This window comes from Chelonoidis abingdonii, chromosome 2 (assembly GCF_003597395.2).
Source record: "Chelonoidis abingdonii isolate Lonesome George chromosome 2, CheloAbing_2.0, whole genome shotgun sequence".
Taxonomy (NCBI): Eukaryota; Metazoa; Chordata; order Testudines; family Testudinidae; genus Chelonoidis; species Chelonoidis abingdonii.
In genome coordinates, this window is record NC_133770.1 from 13,575,307 (window position 1) to 13,592,066 (window position 16,760).

The following is a 16,760-nucleotide window of genomic DNA, read 5'->3' on the forward strand; positions in this document are numbered from 1 at the left end:
CACTGTGTTGAGGAAACAATCTAAGACAGACCAAAGGTGACACTTCCTGGGAGTAGTTTTCATTTTTCTTAGTGAATTTACTGCTGGTGAAAGGTGCAGAATTGCTCTCCTTGGCCCTACCCACCATCTTCTAGCTAAGCACTTATAAGTAAGTAACTTACACATCTCCATAAGTGTAAAAGAACCTGCGGCAGAAGAACAAAGAAATTCCTCATCAGCAATGCCCTTGGCTTCTCCAGAGTGTCCCATGCTTCCAAGGAAAGCAGTGACTTCCAGGCCTATGATTCTGCGACTTCACAGTTATTGCTTTTAGTTTCACATCCTCTGGTATGCAGAATATGTAACAAGTTCCACCTTGTGGTGATCCTAGGAATAAGCTAATTCACGAAGCAGGTAATGTGGGTTCGAGCCTCATTTTTCCATTGCAGGTTTGCTTAGACTTAGAATTTCTCTGCCTGTTCCTTTCCTCCCCTTTGCTTGCTCCTCCCTTCACAACAGCAAATGTGCTTGAGGGTGTTTGTGCTGATCCATTTTGTCTTGTGAGGGCTTTAAAGTTTACCCGTTGAGCCACGGATGTTCACTTTAAACACTTGCCAGGCCATTTCAGGGATCGCTCTGAATCTGTGGCCACACTGCCACTTTCAAACACTAGCACGGGGTCTGCTTGCAATAAGTAATTTCTCAGCCATTCAAAAACTGCATTTCAGAACAGTGTTTGAATGCTGCTAGGGGACTGGGTTTTGAATCCTGTTCTCACTTAATATGGTTGAGTGCATAAGACTTTTGTTGTTGGAGGGGTAATGTGGGAGCACTAAACCAGTTTGGAAAGCTGTTTCATGTAGCAACATTTCACTTCCATTGATGAAGCCACATTACTGAAACATTTCTTAAACTTGGATTGTCAGCTCTCGGAGGCAGGGACTCTTTTTGTTCTGTGTTTGTACAGCACCTAGCACAATGGGGTCATGGTCCGTGTAATAATTCTCTCCTAAACCAGGTTAGATTATTGCTAGCATGGACAGGGCTATGGTTCCAAGCAGGGGGGTAGTTACCAATTCGAAATGTGGCCCTTGTTTGCAGAAACGTTCAGAAGCCCTTCAGTGAACCTGGGGCCTGAGTTTCCAGCAGTCTGGGACCTATGTCTGGTGTTAACTGGGAATCGCGTGAAACTGCACGATCACTTGAGACAGGGTTATCTACAAGTACCTCATACTTCTCTGTGGCTTTCCTGCAGCCACGCTTGGTTACACCTCTTTCATCGCTGAGTTAGGTGGAATTACTCTTTGCTCCCCACATCGTTTGCAATGATGCCTACCAGCTGGGCTGGCCTTAGCGAAAATGTCGTCCTGGGAGAATGTGTAACCCCTGGCCTGTGTTGCTTCCCCGGGCCTCCCCACCCCCCATCGCCCCCAGACCCCACTGCCTCTCCCCCACATTGCCCCAAGCTCCCTTCCTCAGCCTCACACCCCAGCCCTGCCCTGCTCCTTGCCTCCATGGCACCCCTCCCCCCGACTACAGCACCCAGGGCAGTCTGCCACACTGCCGACCCGTAAGGCTGGCCATGCCTGCCAGTGCTGTGCATTCAAGGTCACCAGTTGAAGATCCTCATCCTGGCCTTCAGTGCCCTGCACGATCTCAGCTCTATCTCTGCTCTCCCTTCCCCCTCTCCCCCATTCCTTGCACACCTTCCAACCTTTCCACCTCCCGTCATTGCCTTCTCCCACTCTCAGCAGCTTTATCCCTGCCCCTTTGCATGGAGCAGCCTCCCGACCTGCCATATGTGCTCCTTCTTCCTCTTCAAGTTCCTCATGAAGGCCCATCCCCCTGCATGAATCCACCCTACAGCTCTGCCTTCACACCCTGGCATGCCCGAACTGTTGCCCCACGTATTATTTTTGTCTGTGCTTGGGCCTGGTCTTCACCCTGGGCTCCATGTGCATTTCAGCACCCAGCACAACAGGGTCCCAATCCCAACTGAGGGCTTTGGGTGCTACCATCACTATTCACTCCTAGTCAGAACAACCTCTGAGGTTAGTTATGTGTGGGTTAGGAATCCTTTCCAGTTTAACAGACAGTCCTGGTCCCAGCCTTTCCCTACCCAGAACTAACTGTGCTGCAAAGATCAGCACAATGCCAAACCTTTGGGGCGATTAAGGGATGGCTGCAGACTACTCAGCAGGAACCCCTCTTTGCCTAACAGTGTTAGATTCCAAACAGAGCTGGTCCAGTGCTCTAGGTAGAAAAGATAGGGACTATGACATGTGGCTTCAGGGGTTTAATTCAGGAAGGGGAAGGGGACAATCCTCAGGGCCCTGATGGGGACATGGGAAACAAGAAAGTGAACCATTCAACCCCGTTACTGTTGACTCCCACTCCAGTATTTTTGCTGCAGCATAATGCAGTCGCCTTCCTTTAATGTGGCTGTGGCCCTTCACACACAGTGTAGGCCATGTTTTAACTGATGAACTGTGATAGAAACACCAGGTAGAGGTAGAAGAGAAACAATTAATGGACTGCGGAATCCAGCAGATTTCTTGCCTGATAAATGGAGATGGCATTTCACAGAACAAGTAATAAGATAAGATCTCAGCCTTGAGGCACCTACAGTTGAACCAAACAAGTCCAGACATGAAGCACAGAAAAGTTAATTGATTGGAGCTGTACCAGTGTAACTGGCAAAACTTGACCAGTCCAGCTCTCTGCCCATCTCTACTCAACAAACCAGCCTACAGATTTACTGAGCACACTCACTAGCTTGTAATGCATGTATTGGACTTTTATGGCTTGTTAGTATGGACGATAGATATCTTGAATGTCTTTAGAGTCATAGTGTTAAAAGCCGGAAGAGACGCCCCCATATCATCCAATCTGACCTCCTGTATATAACAGGCCACCAACACCACCCAGCACCTGCTAGCTATCCTTAGGTACCAACATTAGACCAATGTATTACAGCCTATAGGAGACTAAACTATTGTATGCCGCAGGTAGAGAACCGATTAAGTAAAATATACCCAGATAATCTTTTAAGAACCACTGGATTAATTAAGCTCAGAATTATTCTGTGCTTGTTGTTTCTTCTGATGGTCTTCTCCATTTTAATTATTTTAATTTTGTAACATACATTAAATTACCATATCTCCACTAGACCCAGATTTAGAAACAGCAGGAGCTTCAACGTCTATCTGCCACACTGCCCACCCGTTTTACAATGCACCTATCACCAGAGAGTTTGTGCAGTTTAGACACTTTGACATACATGACAGGTCAATATTTCCCCTGATCCTGCACACAGGTAAGCATGTGAGTAACTCTGCTCACCTGAGCAGTTTGGCATATGAAGGTACTGCTGTGCTTGTGTGTGTGCATGAAAGGACTCTAATCTTAAGAATTGCCATTTAAAAAAAAAGTGCTAAGATTATGCAATATTTACTTCTTTTTTGCTTCAGACAAGCAGTGAAGAATACAAACAGCCACTGAAATCCTAACAACTAGTCAGTTCCCAAGACTGAATAGTAGCCACTTAAAAATGACCTAGAAGTCGGAATGGGAATGATTCCTAATAGTTCCAGATGCCTTCCTCGCCTTTCTTTTCCCTGATGAGCTGTATAATGAATAATTCCCCTGCAATGACTAGCATTAACCCCGATTTCACCCCACTGATGGATTTCTAACATCTGACAACCCCGGAGAAAAGATATCCTGAGCATGTGGGACCTACCCCCATTTCTCTCGTTGAAAACGGATGATTATATTTAATGCCACAGATATGCATGGCACTTATTCATTTATCTGTCTATATATTTCAGTTTAAATTGCCTCTATAACAAGAGATCACCTACACAGATGCCTTTGAAAAAGAATAGGCACTTGAACACACTCTTTCAATTACTACTAGATCATAATGTCCCATTACAGTACATAAGCCATAGGTATGCACGGTGCTTATCTGTTTCTGCTCATTAAAGAGAATAAAATAACATGAAGTGGTAACATAATAACATAGTAAAGTTGGGGAAGGGAATAAGGGAGTTCTGATTAACTCCTCTTCCTGTTATCAAGCTCCTAGTTGCTGTAAATACATGGATTCAGACCACATAAGTCTCCCTCACTGGAAACGAGGAGGAGATTTCTTCATTTTAGATACATTTTTAAAGTAGCTTTTATCCTGAATGGCAAGCAGCTCCTCAGGTGGTATGAATGGTCACAGCTCCAGTGATTTCAAAGGGGCTAGAACAGTTTACACCAGCTGAGGATCTGTCCTGTCCCATTGTCTCAGGCTATGTCAACACAGCTGTGCCGCTCCGGCCATGCCACTAAAAGGTGCGCAGTGTAGCCGCTCTTTGTCGGCAGGCGAGAGGACTCCCGCCAACAAAATAAATCCACCCCCAATGAGAGCAGCACTGTCCACACCAGTGCTTTTCTTAGTAAAACTTTTCACGTTGGGGTGGGGGTTCACACCCCTGAACGACAATAGTTTTATGGACAAAAGTGCAGCATAGACAAAGCCTCAGTCTCATCATGAAGAAATTTTAGTGTGTTTCAAAAGGATAGTTGAAGCATAACTTTTTGGAATCTTCCATTCATATTATCACAGCTCCACATCCTTGAAACACCTTCCGACAAACACAAATAACCCCAATGAAAACGAAATATCAGTCGTTTCCTAGGTGTAAGGTTTGACCAGTGACACATCACTGTAACATTACTCACTGCAGCGGTTCTGTATGAAGTTTTACACACACGCACACACACCCTTCTGGAAGAGTTAGAAGAAGTCCTGCAAATACATAGATATTTATAGTCTCCACTATTGACTTACTATTGCAAGGAAAGAAACTGCCATTGTATTCCATTGTGGGGAAAGGTGCAGATGTGAAGAAGCAGCAAAGAGCTCCTGGAACAGATGTGCCCAGATGCTGGAACGTGACTTGGTGTGGGAGCCTGATATGCCAGGCTCACTCTGTTTTCTGTCCTCGTGACAAGTCCGTTAGCCAGGCTGGTTGGTATCACTGGACCCTCACTTTGCGTGGACGTATTCCTCTGCACGACTGACTCATTTATTTCTCTGTTGCAGGAGAGAGCTGCTACAGCCACAACACAGAGAATGATTATGAGATGCCAAGAGCCCAAATGCCTGCTCTGCACACAGCACAAACCCCTCCCAGCTCTCAAGTCCCTGCCTGCAGCTGAAATCTAGGCCTCCGCCCATTGGTTCATCCCAGCCGTTTCTGCTGTGGCTGAGATTGGCAGAAACACCCTTTTATTCACTTTCTGCTCTTTTCAGAGACATTTGCGGTTCACAGAAGAAAGTGGATGCCACAAAACTATCCCAGAGGGTAAGAGGCCCCCAATCCAGAGAAAGTCTCTTACAGAAGCCAACGCCTGGGCATTAAGACTAAAGGACTTGTCAGGAGAAATTACTTTCTGCAGAGGGAGTAAAAGTGTATGGAACAAATTGCCAAGAGCAGAAATAGAAATAGCTGCAAACCACAAGCACACTCAGAATAGACACAGGAACTTAGAGAGGGGAGACTTTACAGGCTATAAATTCTAGACACAGAAGTGGAATGTAGAAGGATTCTGCCCTGCCCCAAAATTTTACTCTGTTAAATTGATTTTCTACAGACGTCTTTCCCTGTTCTTGAGTTATATTTTGGCCTACAACAGAAAGGAACTTCTTGCATGGTGAGAGTAGAGCACTCCAGATTGGGGGGAAACCTCCCCTAAAAAACAAATTGTTTTTTAATCAGGGGCATTTGGATACAAAACTAGAAAAGATACAGTGCAAGAGCCTCAGCTGGTATAAATCGGCATAGATTTATAGCCGTCAATGGAACTTTGCCAGTTTGCTGCAGCTGAAGATCTGGGACACGGATGTTGCAAACAAGTGATATTAGCTCACTTAGCCCTGGTCTACACTGCGGGGGGGGGGGGGGAATCAATCTAAGTTACGCAACTTCAGCTACATGAATAATGTAGCTGAAGTCGACGTACGTAGATCGACTTACCATGGTGAGTCAACTGCTGCTGCTCCCCCGTCGACTCTGCTTGCGCCTCTCGAGGCGCTGGAGTACAGGAGTCGATGGGAGAGGGCTCGGGAGTTGATTTATCATGTCTAGTCTAGACATGATAAATCGATCCTCACTGGATCGATCACTGCCCTCCAATCTGGTGGGTAGTGTAGACATACCTCTACTCCCTCCCCTCCCATTTTTGCTATTTTCTACTTGAAAAGAGGATCAAAGTGAAAAAGTGGCAAAGCCCAGCCAAAAAATAAAACAACATGAAAAGAGAAAGTTTTCAAAACAAAATGAGTATTCTCATTTCCATTTACCTTTTTTTTTGGTCAAGAAAAGGAAAAATTTTAAGCAAATTGAAAATTTTCATTTTGGTCAAAAAGTCTTTTTTTGTCAAAAAAACCCTTTTAGATTAAACATTTTCAACCAGCTCTGTGAATCATTCTTACGAGTCTTTGTACTGCAGTAGCACCTCAGAGCCCATTGTGTTAGGTCCTGCACAGACACAGAACACAAAGAAAGTCCTTCCGCAAAGAATTTATAATCTAAATCTTAGCCAAGCTGTAGACATTTAGCTCCTTCACTGCCTTTCTACAAACCAGTCCTCCCATCTCCTTGCTGTTGTTACTATTTTTATTATATATTATCATCCATATGCCCACCATTTGCCAGGCATTTTCCAAACACTCAAGAAGGACTGTCTCTGGTAGGAGGACCCCACCATTTCAGAACAAATATGGAGATATCGGCTGGGGAAGGGGAATAGGCAATTTATATACAAGTCAGATAGTTTCATCATAGGGAATATGGTAGACATGGGTCTCGATATAGACAGAGTAGGGGCTTTACAGATGTGCTCAGGGAAGTTCTATCACACATATTGTGGGCCATGTGGAAGAAAGCACAGAGGTGATTGCACAAGAAACTAACAAATGGGCAAAGAAGCTTGGGAACATTAGTGGAGCGGAAGTGATGGGGGCAATATAGTCTTGACAAGTGGGGTAAGTGAAGAGGAGCAGAGTTTTTTCAAAGTGGTCACATGAAACTTAAATGATGTTGTCATTTTGCTGTTCTCTGTTTCTCTCCAGTTACCACTATCTCTCTGGTAAATTAGTGCCCAGAACCCAAAACAGTATTCCAGAAATAGTCACACCACAGCAGTGCAGAGAATTATTACATTTGGGGTAGGGCTCCCTCAGATCCAGCCCACATGCTTCTGGTCCTCTCAAGATCAACAGAATTCATGTACATGAATGAAACTGTTTGAGTTTCTGTGCTGTCATCCCTTGAGATGAATGGAGGATGCACGGCACTTTGAAGGGCTTCAGGAACCAGTGGTAACAGAAGGGAGAAGATTAAATTGTGCATGAATCAGCCAATTCACTAACTCACAGCCTTATGGGTATGTTTTGTCTCCTTGGTGAACACAAACATAACACCGTGAGGCTAGTAGGAGTTATACATGAAAACTCAGGGCAAAATAGACCAACAAGAAAATAACCCACTTAGGGCCTAAGTTCTGACCTCAGATAAAGGAAAGCAATGGGAGTTGTACCTGTATATCTAGAGCGAGGTCGGCAACCTTTCAGAAGTGGTGTGCTGAGTCTTCATTTATTCACTCTAATTTAAGGTTTTGCATGCCAGTAATATATTTTAATGTTTTTAGAAGGCCTCCTTCTAAAAGTCCATAATATATAACTAAATTATTGTTGTATGTAAAGTAAATAAGGTTTTTAAAATGTTTAAGAAACTTCATTTAAAATTAAATTAAAATGCAGAGCCCCCCAGACCGGTGGCCAGGAGCCGGGTAGCGTGAGTGCCACTGAAAATCAGCTCGTGTGCCGCCTTCGGCACGTGTGCCATAGGTTGTCTACCCCTGATCTAGAGGATAGGCCTATGCTGTCCAAACTTCAGAAGCTGGGACAATATACTTACATAATTAAGCCTTACAGCTGATTGCAAGCACATAGGGTGCTGCATACCTCTCAGCTGGCCCTCATTTCAAAAGAGGACACTCTTTTTAGTCCCAGCATTACTTGCCTTCCATGCACATATGGGGTTCCCCTCCTTTGTTTGTGGGAAATAATTTATGTCAGAAATAAGGAAATAGAAAACTGAGGAGATGGAAGGAATCATTTACAGTAATGAAAGGAATCCCACAGCAATTTAAGATTCCTCCATGAATGAAATCTGTGTGACCCTCATTTTGGGTCTTTGTCACACATTCTGTCCCACATTCAGGCTTTGGCTGGTGAAGAGGTATGAATTTAAGAAACGCAATGAAACGTTGAGAACACGGTTCTTCATCTGGCTGAACCTGTATTAGAACAGGATGAGAGCCAATTTAATGTCACCAACACATTAGTGCAATGGCAGCCATCACCAGAAAGCTCCAAGAGAATGTGTTTGTTTTTCGTAATTCATTTCAATTCACAGTTAACAGAGGCTGAGAAATGCTTCCCACTGGGTGCCGAGTACTATCGGTTCTTTCCTGATCTTTAAAGCTTCATCTTCAAATTGCTCGCCCCATTCTGAATGCAGTTAAAGTTGGCGCTTGTGCTAACTTTTCCACTCTCTAAAGATACTAGGTGCTCAAATACCCAGCTCCTATATTATGACTCTGATATAAATACCTAGCAAGGTAGATAGGTAAATACTAAGCTTCAGCTATTAACATAGCATATGCCATTGGCAACATTAACAGAAACCAGCACCAGTGTAGTTTCTTGAATGAGCCAGCAGGCAGCACTAGTTGTGGAGATAGGTCATCATCTGAGAGATCAAGCATGTCCATCTTCAAGAAGAGTGAATGGACCACAGGGCTGGAAACTGGATGAAGATTATTTTACCCCTGGATAGACTCTTCAAATACAAAACAAGTTAGTAGCAACCAAAAGTCATTCATTCCCACCAGACAGCCACTCAATGGCTTGTTACATTTCCAGTGAATTTGTGGCCTCAGTCCTTTTCCTGAGGAGCAACATGGACCTAATATTCAGAGCTGCTGAATGCCTCTTCCTCCCACTGTCTTCTGCTGGAGTTATGGGGAGTCACGACACCTCTGGAAATTAAGTCTCAAATGTCTGTATCACAAAATGTCACCACCACAGTCAGGACTGAGTTATGTGCTGGCAGTCTCAGAAGTGTACATATGTGTGACCTTCGTTACAGCTCCACAAAACATACTCCACATCACCATGTATCATTGCTTTCTAGGAAGCTTCCATCTTCATAGAATCATAGAAGATAGAAATGGAAAAGACACGCGGCGTTGATCATCGGGTCCATCTCCCACCCGTGCAGGATTGCTCTGGTCTGACTTACAGGGAACTGGGGAAGAGTACTGAGAAAGCACCTGGCATTGCTCTCTAGTGCAGTGGTTCGCAACCAGGAGTCCGGGGCCCCCTGTGGGGGCTGCAGGCAGGTTTCAGGGGGGCCACTAAGCAGAGCCAGTGTTAGACTCACTGGGACCAAAGCTTCACCACATGGGGCTGAAATCTATGGCCTTGAATCTTGCCACCGGAGGCTGAAGCCGAACTTCGTTTGCGGGGGCCTCTGTGGCATGGGACTCCAGGCAATTGCTCTGCTTGCAACCCCTTAATGCTGGCTCCGGCTTTTATATGCAGAAAACTAGTTAGGCCATGGAGTTTTTATAGCATGTTGGGGGGGGCTCAGAAAGAAAAAGGTTGAGAACCCCATGTCTAGTGATCTCTCTTGGGCTAACTAGAGGATTGCTATGTGGACTTGGGAGGGATTTTCATCAGGCCAAAAGGAGGGGCACTGTGCCATAGTGGAGGGAGAGGGAGGATATGGGAAGAATCCTCAGGGTGTGGAGGTCTCCTTCCTACTGCAACCAGGCAAAGAACAAAAAGTTGGCATAGCTGGGCCTGTCCACCAACATGGGCCCAGCCCAGGCCTGCCTTGCTCAGCTAGCTTTGTGGCACCAGACTTGCAACTTGCATCATGTTGTTTTCAGTTACTAATATTACTGAAAGTAAACAGCAGTGCTGCCCTGCACCTCATATTTTCTAACACAAGCTATGATGGCAGAGCTGGTTTCAGAGAGGGCATCAGGGCTTAAGTAGCAGATCTGAATGGCTCCTGAATGCTGCAGTTTACACAGAGTGGATTGTTCCTGACACCACTATGAAATGGCAGATGAAGCCATTCCAGGCACTGGATCTGACAATAAGATGAAATCCTGAATTCCACAATACTTCAATAAATCACTTTGGGGAGTTACATTTGTTTGCTTTAGTTTCCTGTGCACACTCCAAATGCACCCAAAATCTCATGGTGAGCAATGGCCTTAAAGCTGAGTGCAGCTATGCCTCCCACCACAGTGTTTTATGCGCATTTTAGGGCACTCGATTTAATAAATCCCAGTGAGCTGGCATTCTATGGCTGTGAAGTGACCTTCCTTCCCTCCCTTTGTTGCCATGGCATTTAGTCTCAGAATAATCCTTCCTGGCCAAAGAGGAAGGTATGGAATTCTCCAGGGTCTATCGGCAGTGCTCCTCAAACTGCGTCCCCGTTCCCCTACTCAAGGCTGTGTGCTCTGCCTTCATGGCACTGCAAGCCTCTGCCAGCTCTAGAGTTGGTGATTGAACCCTACAATATACCAGCCTCACATTGACCCATCTCCAGAGCTTGATGTAAAATCCACCCCTTCCCTCCAGCCCTTTGTCAGTAAGAAGGGTTGGGCTAGAGATGAGGAAGAAGAAATAAATATAGTAACAATAAAAATGACAACAGCAACTGAATAATGGCACCTGACTCAAGGAGAGGAAAGCCCTTTGCAGGCAGTTCTTACATGATTCTTCATTCTCTATCTAGCACAAGATTCTGCAATCTTTACTCACAAGGATAATGGCTGCCGGATCAGGACTCAAAATACTTCATTGATGGACCAGGAACCAATCATTTACACTCTCCATATCTTCTGGTCATCACTAGGACCCTACCAAATTCACAGCCACGAAAAACGTATCACGGGCCCTGAATTTTGGTCTCTCCCCCAGTGAAATCTGGTCTTTTGTGTGCTGAGATTTCATAGGGGAGACCAGCATTTCTCAAATTGGGGGTCTTGACCTAAAAGGGAGGTGCATGGGGGTTGCAAGGTTATTTCAGGGGCATTGTGGTATTGCCATCCTTACTTCTGCGCTGCCTTCAGAGCTGGGTGGCTGGAGAATAGTGGCTGTTGGTCAGGTGCCCAGCTCTGAATGCAGTGCCCTGCCAGCAGCAGCACAGAAGTAAGGGTGGCAATACCATACCATGCCACCCTTACTTCTGTGCTGCTGCCTTCAGAGCTGGGTGGACAGAGTGGTGGCTGCTGACTGAGGGTCCAGCAATGCAGGCACCAGCGGAGAAGTAAGGTGGTAATACCATACCTCCTGGCCAGCAGCAGCCGCTCTCTAGCTGCCCACCTCTGAAGGCAGCACCGACGACAGCAGCAACACAGAAGTAAGACTAGCAATACTGCAGCCCCCCTGCAAAAAAAAATCTTGTGACTCCCCCCACAAGTCCTTTTTGGGTGAGGACCCCTATGAAATTTCAGATTTAAATAGCTGAAATCATGAAATTTACAATTTTAAAAATCCTGTGACCGTGAAATTGCGCAAAATGGACCGTGAATTTGGTAGGGCCCTAAGTCCTCACCCACACATTTATGCCTGTTCTCTGTGCACCACATCACTGTTGTGTTTTCCAGCTCTCTGCAGAATAAATTGGGCAGTAAAACACATGACAAGAGGAGGAGAGATGGATTAAGTACATCACTGCTTTTCTTAGGGATTATCATACAATGATTCACTCAGTCATTCATCATGAATTACGCAATCATTCCCTAGTAAATAATGTCCATATACTGAATTACCCTTCTACCCTTATTTGTCTTATATTAAAGTGAGCATTAATAGAACCCATCCCAGTTACAGAAGACACATAGTAGTAATAGGCTACGTATCCATCCTCTGCCAGTGCAGCAGGATAGTTCCTTCCAGTACTCCAAATCGGTTTTAAATGACTCAGGCAATAGACTTTCCATTCCCACTCTTGAGAGACTATCCCACGGTCTAACAGATCTCATTGACACACTGAACACACACTGTATTCTAAGGCAGACAGTACATGCAGTAAGGCATATACAGCCAGTGTGCCCAGACAACACACACCAGCATAATAGTTACACCAGCTTTAGAAATGGTGCCACATGCTCGCCTCTCTCTGCCTGGCTAGCTCTGCTGACCAAAGATGAGATGGGGGAAGTGGTCATGGCTCCACCCTCACACCACCTCTTTCCATCCCTTTGACAGAGGTGGGAGCCACAAGGTTGCTAAGGGTGAAGCAAGACCTGCATTCCTCAGCCCCACATTGGGCACAGGGTCACCGGAGAGGGAAGAGTTTCTTTGTGCAGCTGCCAGCCAAAATCTGGCCCACTGTCTGAGTGGGCAGGGGTTACAGCTTCTGTGGAAACCATCGCCTTGATTTTTCTGATGTTCATGGCCTTAACATCTCAGCTCCATCACCCAGACCTGGTTCTGAATCCTGTGCAAAAACAGTTCCTGCATAAACCCTGGAAGGTATTCATTCGATGCTGAGTGCTAAGGGGCTGTGTTCTCCAGGGAACATTTCTGGAGATGAAGAGAGGCATTGGTCTTCAACATTGATAATAAATCCCTTAACGCGCACTGGTCTTCAAGCACAGTGCTGTCCTTGATTCTCACAAACAGGCTATTTCTACAACCAGAACATCTGGCTTTTGCTGGGGACAGCCTCATTCCCCCAGCTGCCTCCAGAATCAAGGAGGCATAAAGATAACACGAAGCTATTCTTGTCTCCACATATTCCATGGCTCAGTTCATCCACAGCCCAGAGTTAGGGCTAAAGGCTCCATGACAGAGACAGAAAGAGAAAATAGTGACTCGCTCAGTAATAATCTCCATCTGGAGTGAAGCACAAAATGGTAACAGGACGGGAATTCTCTACCTTGGAAGGTGAAATATACATAAGAAACAGAAAGACATCATCTCCTTTTGGTTACATAGCTTGTACACCATAGCGAGTGGGCCAGATTCTGATCTCATTTACAGTAGTGTCAATCCAGAGTCATTCCACAGAAATCAGTGTAGCTATTCCAGATTTTAACCAGTGTAACTCAGATCAGAATCTGATTTACTGTGTTTAAGCATTGCTATTTCAGAGCATGAATGGACCACGATCTCAGCCATTCAGCCAAAGAGGTTACCGTGAGTTCTAACAGACTGCTTTTCTTGCTCAATTTCATTTGCTAATTTAAAATGCTCAGAAAGGAATTTGCAAAAACGGAGGTTTAAAAACATCCAGTTGGAACTTTAACTTCCCAGTTCTCAGTGTAGAAATTGACTCTTTTTCCCAATGTGATTAGGAGGGAAGATCAGGGTATTTGCACTGCCTGGTTAACATATACTGTAGGTTTACAGTTGGCTGCCCAAGTCACTTCTACTGCAACCCCAAAGACTGTGAGGACAGTGCTACAAATTTTACTAAGGATAATGTTCTAAACCTTGATTAGCCTGACATGTGGGGTGGAAAGGAGACCAGAGTAACCTTTGTGGAGATGGGGGCAGGATCTGTGTAAAAAGGCCCCCACCACCTACCTAGCTTCCCATACTCACTGTAATGATAAATTCCTCAATCAAATAGGGAATGTGTAGGGTAAAGGACAGCTAACCCCACCGCTTGGCACATTCCATGTAGACACAGGTTAAATCAGGGACAATCCACCCATGGGAAGCCAGATGCTTATGGAATTTAAAGGGAAGGAGGGTTGTTGTGCTTTTATAGGCAAACTCTAAACCACAATGAAAGCAGGGATTAAGCAGAGGAATGTGTTTGCTGAATGACACTTACAGGAAGAAGTTCTTTATCATCTCAAAGGAATGTGACATTTCAGGATAACCAGGTATTTCCTAAGGAGAAGGTGCCTCCTGGCTGCCTCCACTCACCCCTCATTCTTGCCCACACACCCTCACCACCAAAAAGTTCCCTATCGCCTTGTGGTGACTGCGTTCTTTTCTCTGTGTAAGTGGGGGAATGGTCCCGCTATTGTGCGGAAATTTCCTGGCTTATGCACTACCCAGGTGAAATTGGCTAGCGAAAGGATCTGAGTCCTCGAGCCCACTCCTTTTACCCTGAGGTCTGCGTGACCTCAGAGACTCACCTTCCACTCTCCTGTGTGGCAGGGCTGGTGCTCGACAACCCCCAATCTTGTCATGGACACTTAGGCCAGGGGCTAGGGCAGAGGTGAGCAAACTATGGCTCGCAGGACCATTCTGCCCAGTCCATGAGCTCCCGGATGGGGAGGCTGGCCCCTGGCCCCTCCCCCGCAGCCTCAGCTCACCATGCCGCCAGCAGTCTGGGCAGCATGGCTCACTCCTGTCAGGCAGTGTGGTGCCGCGGCTGCTAGTCCTGCCGCTGTAAGCGGCATGGTAAGGGGGTGTGGGGGTTGGATAAGGGGCAGGGAGTCCCAGGGGGCAGTCAGGGGGCAAGGGGCGGTTGCAGACAGGGAACTGGGGAGCAGAGGTTGGCTAGGCATAAGAGTCCCAGGGTGCCTGTCAGGGGGTGGGGCAATCAGGGAACAGGGAGTGGGGGGGTTGGATACAGGGTGGGGCCCCAGGGGTGGTGGCTAGGGGTGGGGGTCCTGGGAGGGGGAAATCAGGGGACAGGAAGCGGGGGGTTGGATGGGGTGGGGTCCCAGGGGTCAGTTACGGGCAGGGAGCCCCAGGAGGGAGCGGTCAGGAGACAAGGAGTAGGGAGGATTGAATGGGTCTGGGGTTTTGAGGGGGGCGGTCAGGGGGCAGGAAGAGAGAGGGGGCAGATAGGGGGTGGGGGCCAGGCTGTTTGGGGAGGCACAGCCTTCTCTACCCAGCCTTCCATACAGTTTTGCAATGCCGACGTGGCCATCAAGCCAAAAAGTTTGCCCACCCCTGGGCTGGGGTGTCCCCACTCTGGGATACTCTCCCACCTAGTGACCTGGGACAATTAAATACCACTCCCCAGGTGCTTCTAGGAGGCAGTACTTCCCCTCTCGCAAGCACGGAGTCTGAGTGTAGCAAAATTCTTTTAATAAAGGAGGGAAACAATGTGGCATACAGTTAGGGAAACACCACAAACAGTATTTATAACACAAACCATGAGCAAAAGACCCATCCCCAAGCTAGTTTGGCAGTGTTCTTTTCCCTTTAGGGTCTTAAATCCAACCACCCAAAAGATCACCCCAAAGTCCCAAAAGTCCAACACCCCAAGAGTTTTTTGAGTCCAGCAACCCAAAATCCCTCCAAAAGTCCAACAACCCAAAAGTCTCTGTCCCTGGTCAGTGCAGCCCCAGAGTTCAAAAGTTTATCTGCAGAGGGCTAGACCCACCCCCTGCCCAAGCTGGGTGGAAATGGCAGGGGGAGAGAAAGGGGCACACAGAAGGTTAAGGGGCACCTTATGTGGTCCAAGGCTGACTGCCCCACCTCTCCATGGGGTTCTGCTGCAGCCTTCCCCATAAGCCGCTCCAATCGTCCCCACGAACTGCTCCACTCTGCACCACTTCACTCCACTTACCATCCCATGGGCCACTCCAACCATCCTGCAAACTGATCTGCTCCATTTGCCATCCCACGGGCTGCTCCAAACATCCCACAAACTGCTCTGCTTTACCAGCTACTTAGCAATATATCTTCAAGCTCACCCACTAGTTAACACAGCACTCAATGATTTCAGTTCTTACTGATTTCTGCTTGCAGTAGAGGAGCCCCAGTACTAGTGCACTATTAGCCCAAGGTGAATTCAGCACAGCAGTCTGTAACTAGACCCTTAATAGACTCAAAATTAACATTACTATTCAGCAGTGAAAGCAGCACAACCAATGTTTCAACACCCAACCAATCCCAATTCACTGGGTTTTGGAACCCATGTCCCTTGTCTAGCGAGTGCTACTTAGTTGATGGTGAGTGCCTCTGTCATAAAACAGTTCCACTGGCCTTGATTCACATAATCAGGGTAACAATACTTTATTCTTCCTGCCCCCCAATAACAGAGAAACTGGGGATCCCATAGCAGCCAAAGTGACCATTTGGGCGGCTGTGGGCTCCTGCTAGGTGGGGTGAGTGTGCCTATGCAAACAAGACCAGCCCCTGAAGTTCTTTTCCACACTCGCCACAATTCACCACCAGATGTCAGGGTAGAGCTCATCCTGACTCTGCTTACATACTGAAAATATGTTCTTAAACTGTGTCTAGGGACTGGTCACCAGCAAAGATGAAAATCAGGTTTTCTGTCAGACAAGAGATGTTTGTCTATCTATCTATGTTTCTGTGCAAATTGAGTATTTTCTTATTCATAGGGGATCCCTTATCACGAGTCTGAAATTAATGCAAATGAAGGATTGGAAGAACTTCAAAGAAAGAAACTAATCCTAAAACAAAAATAGGGGGTGGGGGAAAGAACCCTATCTGGTGGTGCAGATCAAGGGTTTGATCCACTATATTTGGAGGGCAAAGAAGACACCAGCTCATTCATCACTGACCAAGTAAAAGGACAGCGAGTTTGCTTCATGAAAAAGGGGTCTCAACCAGGCTTGGTTGAAAATGCTGGAGAGAACTTTGTGTGAGAAAAGCTTCTTTAGATAGGAGTGGTAACCTGTAAGTTCAGTTTAGTCTCTTGAAAGTGTGTTATGATTTCTTTTTATATGTAACTGTTTGTTTCCGATAGTCT

General features: G+C 46.3%; 1 protein-coding gene across 1 annotated transcript in view; it reads right to left on the reverse strand.

Annotated features, from left to right (window-relative positions):
- Positions 1-5,045, reverse strand: part of PLCD1 (phospholipase C delta 1) — a 107,727-nt gene extending 102,682 nt beyond the window's left edge. Inside the window, exon 1 of the mRNA XM_032794638.2 lies at positions 4,823-5,045. Coding sequence (XP_032650529.1) covers positions 4,823-4,856 — 34 coding nt within the window. The 5' untranslated portion in view covers positions 4,857-5,045. The remainder of the gene's footprint in view (positions 1-4,822) is intronic.
- Between the last annotated feature and the right edge of the window lie 11,715 nt (positions 5,046-16,760).